An 8323-nucleotide genomic window follows, 5' to 3' on the forward strand; every position below is an offset into this window, starting at 1 on the left:
TTATTGATGATGGAATTACACTGGAACATAATCATAAAGAACCACCTTGAGTAGAATGGTTTTCTGAGAGACATTCCTTAGAACATGTAAGAGACTCAAGTGCGTCAGCAGGGAAGCCCTTGGTTTACTGTGTAGCCGTCTCAGCTGGGGCTCTCACAAGCCCCACTCCACAGCACACTCGGGGATTCTGTGCGCGCGCGCGTGTGTGTGTACATGCACATAAGCGTGTGTGTACACGTACGTGTGTGTGTGTGTACACACGAGCGCAAGTGTGTGCGTGTGTGTACACGCACATGAGAGAGTGAATGAGTGAGTGAGTGTGTGTGTGCCTGTAATACCTGTATCTCGGAATGAGGAACCATATTTCAGCTGGGCTTCTTGGAATAGATTTGCTCATGCTGAGATGCAGGAAAGAAGAGTCACGTTATTTTTGGTCAGTGGGTGAGCGCTTGTCCTTAGCTATCACTGAAGGTGATAAACAACAGTTCAGCTTCTGAATACAGAACGGTCTGCTCAGCACCACGTCTTTTCGGTAAAGTTTCTTTCTGGTCCTTGGTGCCTGAGTCTCTTCCCTGTGACTGTCAGGAAGACACAGAGGTATGGGTGAGATTGGGGTAGGAGACTTTGGTGGCAGACATCTGGCTGAGATCGTTTTAACTAGCAGCTGAGTCGTCTGGACAGGAGTGGGCTTGATTGTGAGTTCTTGGCATGGGTTTAAAATGGAGATTTTGGGATTCTTAAAGTCATCGTGAACTACAGTGACCTGTTTTGGGGTGGCTGGGGTTTTCAGAGCTGGTCTAGAACTCCATTTGTATTTGCCAGCACAGTTCCAGTTCCACTTGGGAGCACCGTGTTCAGGCTTGTAAGAACCAGAGCTGTTTTTAATTTTCTCATGACTTTTCTCTACACAAGCCATTTGAAGCCCCACAGGGTCTGGAGGTTTGGGCTGTCTCATTTTGGAGACAGCTTTGGAGGAAGGGGGTCGTTCGGTGGCGACTGGGGCACAGAAGGAGGTCTGGAGTCTGGGCCTTTCTCTCTGAATGGTCAGGTGCTGAAGTCTCTCCATGTCCAGCAAACGAGCCATCAGTGGCTCCAGCGAGCTGTCTGGCGTCTCCACTGTCATTTTCCAACTGTCAGATTTTGAGAGGGCTAATTTGTGCAAGTCCAAAGTACTGAAAGGAGGGGGAAGAAAATCAGGATATGGAAATACTTCATTCAGTTCCTCTGTGAAAGGTTCTTCAACATTTTCTACTGTTTCTGGCTTTAAGTGCAGGTCCATCTTTTTAAAATAGCTGAGTAAAGTATCGTTTGCTTTTTCATTTTCTGATAAATCGCTTTCATCTGTTAAATTTTCCTCCACACTGCTATTTCCATACTTCAGATTCCAGTTTGGAGCAGTTAAAAGTTCTCCACTGTTGTTTTCTAGAGTTGAGCATAAATTAATATGAGGCTCACTCCTGTCCTTGAAAGAGTCTCCATCAGCATATGGACGGCAGAGACTTGGTGGTGCCTGCAGTGCAGGGTGGGAGCCAACTCGCTTGTCCACTGACGCACCTGTCAGTGGGTTCACACCGAAGAGCCTCATGGGATTATTGGTCACATTACGGCCAGTTTCCAGTGGAGATATTTTGAAATCCCTTAAAAAATGATTTATATAATGAATGGTTGGTTGCCTAGAATTAAAATGCTATTAAAATAATAAGAAAGCTTTATCAAAGACTAATGTTTAGCCCCCAATGGCATGTATATCTATCTGTAACAGAACATGTTAATTTTCAAATATGCTCTAACTATATACAACTATCTATGTTTTTAAAAGTACAGATTCAAATAATAACTGGGCAGTCCTTTGTAGATGCATAGGTGACCAGACCATTCTAATAGAAATGGCTGACTGACTGCGAATGACCAGGAGGCTACGTGTGGCTGCTCATAGCCACTCGCCTATGAATGTGCCACATGTGTAACTATCATGTCTGAGAAGGAGGCTCTCCACCTCAAACTGAAATTACACTGAAACGTTTATTGACCCAGAATTAGACAAAAGGAAACTCAAAGAGTGTAGTCAGGTTACTTAAGAAAGGCTTCTACTTGGGCCACTGTGGTTTTTAAAAATTAGTCTAACCAAAAAAGGAAGCAAAACAATGTCTTGCTATAAACAAAAATTATCCCAGATACAGTCTATAGCAATTTCCATCTGATGGTACACTTTCATTTTAGGGGTAATACTTCTAGGTATTATATTCAAATGAAAACTGCAAAAAAGCCAGGCCATAGAATACTGAATTCACAGTTAGTATGTTTTATACACTTACTAGAAATACTGCCATGGAACGATTTGATGCATTAATTGACATATATACAGTTCCAGTATCTTCTTGCTTCTTTTAAAGCCAACTTACACTAAAGTCAACAAGGTAGTCTTGAGGGGTTTACAAAAATACAGAAAATGGTAAAAATCTATTCATTTAGCTAAGCATTAGGTTTAATGACTTGCCTCTGAAAAATCACAGGAAAATCACCTTAAATCTATACCTGATAGCATAATCCATGTAGCAAAAAAAGAGAGAGAGAGCATTGAATCTCAATACGGAAGACTGCGGCTGGGCCCGTTTGCCACCAGCGAACCAAGTGGAAATTATCCACCCTGGAGGCGGTCTGAGAGGTGAGACAATTACACCAACGCACTCTGCAAACCAAACACGTAAGCTGTCATGGCTTTTACTCTCTTTGTTGACACTGAGGAGAAACATCTCATTAGCATAATGTTTCCCTGCCCCCAAGCTTCCAACTCTGCACCATCACCAGGCCTCGCCAGCACCCGCCGTGAACACCCATCAACTCTGTAGTCCTCCCAACAGCCCACGAGATCGGCGGTTCCATTTTCTCCCTTGGACGGATCAGGGATCCCAGGGCCAGGCAGGCTGAGGTCACACATCCCGGAAGCAGAGGAGACTGGGGTTAAGCCGGGGCGGAGGGTTCCGCGCCCGTGGCCCCAGCCACTGCCCTCGCCTGACTCCATCCGCGTCCTCTTGCTTCACCTGACCTCATCCTGCGAGCTCCTGCCCGTAAAAGCAGCCTTCCCCCACCCCCCATCAGCACCATCCGCCCGGACACGAATCACTACAACCGCCTTCACGCCTCCGATCTGCCCTCAGCTTCAGCACGAGGAGGGCCGTGCCCCGAGCGCACAGAGAACCTCCGCGGAGGGCACGGCGGCTGCTGGGGAAACGCCCGACGGTCACGGGGAGCAGACAGCAGCCCAGCTCAGCAACCTCCGCAGACGACGCATGACGGACAGTGACCAACGGCGGCGCTGAGTCCACGGAAGCGTCCCCGGCACTTTGACCTGCGATGTGGAGACGCCTTCCAGCTGGGTCTCCCGCACACCGAAGAACCAAAAAGGAAGAATTCGGACCCCAGAGAGGGTCTGAAGCGAGGAACGGGGTCTGCGAGCGCGAGCCGAGCTCTCACATCCGGCTCAGCCTTCCACTGCTGGTCTCCTGCCCCCTGTCCTCACCTATGGAACAGACACGATGCCAGCAGACCGCCCAACGGGACTGTCGTGCGGCTTCAGAGCGAACACAGGGACGAGATGAAAACCGTCGCTGGCACGTGAATTACTCCTTTCCCGTCGGGGCTCCTTTTCCTTTGGACGAGACGTCCAGCCCCTCCGCGGCGAGGCCTCCTCACGGCTTCCCCACACGCTCGGCCACTCCCTTTCTCAGGGCTTCCCCAGGATTTGCACACAGTCCTTTTTGCTTCTGGTTGTTTTTTGGCCTCCTACTTCAACTGAGGAGCTAATTCATCTGTAGCTATCTTTATCTCACCGAGTTAGGGGTTGACAGTCACACTCGCTCACCTGAGCTCTGTGGTGCTTGCTTCGCTCGGAGGGTAACTCCACAGCTGGAAGAGCCCTTGTTTACTATTCTAAGAAGAGAAAAACCACGGACGTTTTAGTAATGGCATGCCTTTTTAAAAATAATAAAATATTTTCAGAGTGTGATGGATAGAACCCCACCTGTGTTCTCTGGGGCACGAACTCTGAGAAAGTGAGCTCCAGCAGCAGCTGCTCTGCTGGAATTTCCAGGTGGTTCTATAAAGGGGCAGAAGACATTTAAACACCCAGCATCTCTACTCCCGACTCTCGTTCTAAGAATGTACAGTTCTTGTTCTAACCAAGCAATATATGCTAGAATCTGACAGTTCGCCCTCATATACATTTTGGTCTGTACTGACTTCAGTAGGAATAGTATAATCAATTTATAAAAATCAACTAAACAATGTTAACTAGTAAGACTTGACTGTCATTAAAATTGTCTTCATTAACAGCTCATGGTTCTACCGTGTAGTGATTAGCACATCCGCTTTACATGCAGAAGGTCCTGGGTCCGACCCCCAGTGGAACCAGCTGAGAAGACCTGTATCTTTGGACCTCCCTGGTGACTCAGACGGTAAAGCATCTGTCTACAATGTGGGAGGCCCAGGTTCGATCCCTGGGATGGGAAGATCCCCTGGAGAAGGAAATGGCAATCCACTCCAGTACTATTGCCTGGAAAATCCCATGGACAGAGGAGCCTGGTAGGCTACAGTCCATGGGGTCGCAAAAAGTCAGACAAGACTGAGCAACTTCACTTTCACTTTATTTTATTAACAGTTAACTGTTTTACATTTTGATCAATAAAAGCAAATGAAAGACTAACTCTTTCACGACTTCAAAATACAACCGTTTCAACTGACTTAATGCATCTCAAGAGCGAGACCACCTCCCTTTTGGCAGGCACCCCACTCCAGTACTCTTGCCTGGAAAATCCCATGGGAGGAGGAGCCTGGTAGGCTGCAGTCCATGGGGTCGCTAAGAGTCAGACACGACTGAGCGACTTCACTTTCACTTTCCACTTTCATGCATTGGAGAAGGAAATGGCAACCCACTCCAGTGTTCTTGCCTGGAGAATCCCAGGGACGGGGCAGCCTGGTGGGCTGCCATCTCTGGGGTCACACAGAGTCAGACACGACTGAAGTGACTTAGCAGCAGCAGCAGCAGAACATATTATATTTATTACAACGTTAATTTCCATGTATAATATTGTTATATTGAAAAAAGCAATATAATAAGGTATTCACTTAATGACCTATTTGGAGCTTTGTAAAACAGTAAGCAAAAGCACTGACTTGACTTATTTGAAGAACTCCATAGAAATAAAATTTAAAGTTTAACTTAGAGGAAAGAAACTTTCTTTAAGGAACATACAGTGTCATGTTAATGTGCTGTGAATTATTTAAAACCAAATATTTATCCTTACCTTGTTAATTTTGCCTGAAAGAATGTGTACAGAAAAAAAATGACAATTAATAGTTACATAAAACCGGTGATACTCAAAACAAGCCCCCTTTAACATGAGTGGTTGTTCCTGTTACAGATCGGGGTGTAAGTTTCTGTACATTTATAAATATAAGCGGACACATCAGGGGTCTCTTACCACCTGTGGCGCTGTCCCTCCCAGGTGGGGGGCTTTTATTTTCAGGAGCAGGCACTTCTGCATCCAAATTCCAGTGAGACAAGTTCTAAAACAATATTTGTTTCAGGATAAACTTAATGTAAGAAAATGTTACAAGCCCAAGTACATGATTTTATAGGTCCTTTGGGTAAAATATGACAAAAGGCACCAAGTTCTATGACCCCCCACCTCCACCCCATACGGACACTCAGCATTTCTGAGGAGCAGGAAACGTTCACCTTAAACTGTTATCAGCTGGATAAGACCTCAGGAAATGGAAAGGCTTTTACAAGAATTGATGGCTTCATTTCGAAACTGATTTTAAAAATATGATAAAGTGTCCAGTTCAGTGTGTCCTGGGCACACGAGGGCTCATCCACTAGATTTTATGTATCTGAGTACCGGATCTGAGAGTCTATGAAAGTCTTTCCATCAACAGAACAAAATTCTCTGACCCTCACATACTCAACACTGACTAGCCCACATTTCATTCCAGACTCCAGATGTTGAAAAACATGCAGGAAATTTTTTTTTTTTTTAAGGCAAGACACGAATAAGGAAAGGTACAATATCTCCTGAGGACCCACGTTCCAGACACTGCTGAGCGCTGCGGGGAAAGCATGGCTGTGTGCAGGGGAGGGTTGCAGTAATTCATCCTAGAAAAGAGAAAGTGAAGAGGTGGACAGTTTACTTTAAAAAAAACTGATATTTGAGGGCTTCCCTGATGGCTCAGTGGTGAAGAATCTGCCCGCTAATGCAGGAGACATGGGTTCAATCCCTGATACTGGACGATCCCACATGGAGCAGCTAAGCCCACGCAGCTCAATTGCCGAACCTGTGCTCCGGAGCCTGTAAACTGGAACCACTGCAGCTGCGCGTCCAGAGCCCGGCTCTGCGACAGGGGGCCACAGCCCTGTGAGGAGAGCAGCGCCACTCGCCCCAGCTAGACAAAGCCTGCAGGCAGCGGCAGAGACCGAGGACAGCCAAACCAAGTAAATAAATAAAAATTTTAAAAGTAATATTTGAGGGATGAACTCAGCAGCTTTGTTACCTCAAATGAGAAAACCCTTTATAAACTAAACTTTAAACAACATTCACACCAATGAAATGTTAGGTAGTATTAGGTCATCATCACTGCACTAAGGAGAAAGAGGGACACACCAGCTTAAATACAGGATTAAATACAGGATGAGAATTTAACTGATCCACAAGGAAGTTACCTCCTGGCAGGAAGGAGAGCTGGCCTTTGGAATGTGGGCCTTGGTTTATCTTTTCCTAGAGGCTTTTGTTTACAAAAAAAAGTTAATAAAATTCTTTGTTCTTTGAGAGAACGTGCTTTGGATCTAGTCTCCTCATGAGAATCTCCAGGGGTGCTCTTTAAAAATAACAGTTGAGGGCTTCCCTGGTGGTCTAGTGGTTAAGAATCTGCCTGCCAAGGCAGGGGGCACCAGTTTGGTCCTCAGCTGGGGAAGGTTCCACAGGCTGCGGAGCAACTAAGGCAGAGCGTCGCAGCTGAGCCCAAGCTGTAGAGCCCACAAGCTGCAACTCCCACAGCTAGGCCCGGGGCTCCGCAAGCAGAGAAGCCACCACGGTGAGACGCCCGCACACCGCAACCAGAGCAAGCCCCACAGCCAGAGCAAGCCCGCGTCCGGCAAGGAAGACCCAGCACGGCCGGGGGAAAAAAAAAAAAAACTGTAAATACATGCAATTTAAAAAAAAACAAAAAAGTTGAAAAACACAGATGCTGATTAAGCAGGATGAGGCCAGACACTTGTATTTTTAGAGCCTCCTGACAGATTCTCAGGCTGCTCTCTGCTCTGTAATCCTGGTTCCCTAAGGTGCAAAACAACCCGTGAGAGGAACAGCCCTACAGTAACAAGATAAAGGGCAGCGGATGAAAACTGCGCCGCCGAGATCACAACACGAGAGGAAGCGAAGTCCCCCACTGAGATCACAGCATGAGGAAGCGAAGTCCCCCACTGAGATCACAGCATGAGGAAGCGAAGTCACCCGCCGAGATCACAGCGGAAGAGGAAGCAAAGTCACCAGGTAAGGAAGGCCGTCGCCCAAGCCACGTGGGCCATCGCCCACGACATCTGCCACATTGTAAACTCCCTACAGGGGGGAACTGGGCCCTCCTACTTGATATCCACCTGCCTTGCCAATGTTTTTCACAGAAAACGTGTAAGGATATTAAACAGGTGAGCACGGTCGATGAATCAAGGGTCGATGAATCATGTTTCATGAAATCCCATTGCAATCAGAAATGTTTGGAGATTTGCAGAGAAGCTGGTTAATTTGTCCTTTGTTAAAGGACATAAAAATGTTCAGGACAGTCTACTCAGTACTCTGTAATAAGATAAACGGGAAAAGAAGTTGAAAAAAGCGTGGATATCTGTATGACTGAACCTCCCTAGGAGAAGGCAATGGCACCCCACTCCAGTACTCTTGCCTGGAAAATCCCATGGACGGAGGAGCCTGGTAGGCTGCAGTCCATGGAATCCCGAAGAGTCGGACACGACTGAGCTACTTCACTTTGACTTTTCACTTTCATGCACTGGAGGAGGAAATGGCAACCCACTCCAGTGTTCTTGCCTGGAGAATCCCAGGGACGGGGAGCCTGGTGGGCTGCCGTCTATGGGGTCGCACAGAGTCGGACACGACTGAAGCGACTTAGCAGCAGCAGCAGAACCTCCCTGAGCTGTGCACTTCAAACTAAGACAACCTTGCCGACCACCTAAACTCCAATATAAAATTTAAAAACTTTTTAAAGAGAACTTTTTCCGTCTGGTCTTGCAAATGCACCGAGAGGCGGAGTGCAAACT

General features: G+C 46.9%; 1 protein-coding gene across 1 annotated transcript in view; it reads right to left on the reverse strand.

The window, feature by feature from the left end:
* Nucleotides 1-319: 319 nt before the first annotated feature.
* FAM217A (family with sequence similarity 217, member A) overlaps nucleotides 320-8323 on the reverse strand; it is a 24061-nt gene continuing 16057 nt past the window's right edge. The window contains exons 8-12 of the mRNA XM_010832761.1: nucleotides 5481-5565; nucleotides 5304-5317; nucleotides 4022-4096; nucleotides 3863-3930; nucleotides 320-1637 (exon numbers count right to left, since the gene is read on the reverse strand). Coding sequence (XP_010831063.1) covers nucleotides 425-1637; nucleotides 3863-3930; nucleotides 4022-4096; nucleotides 5304-5317; nucleotides 5481-5565 — 1455 coding nt within the window. The 3' untranslated portion in view covers nucleotides 320-424. The remainder of the gene's footprint in view (nucleotides 1638-3862; nucleotides 3931-4021; nucleotides 4097-5303; nucleotides 5318-5480; nucleotides 5566-8323) is intronic.

The sequence above is a fragment of the Bison bison genome, unplaced genomic scaffold (assembly GCF_000754665.1).
Source record: "Bison bison bison isolate TAMUID 2011002044 unplaced genomic scaffold, Bison_UMD1.0 scf7180017862188, whole genome shotgun sequence".
NCBI classification, from domain to species: domain Eukaryota; kingdom Metazoa; phylum Chordata; class Mammalia; order Artiodactyla; family Bovidae; genus Bison; species Bison bison.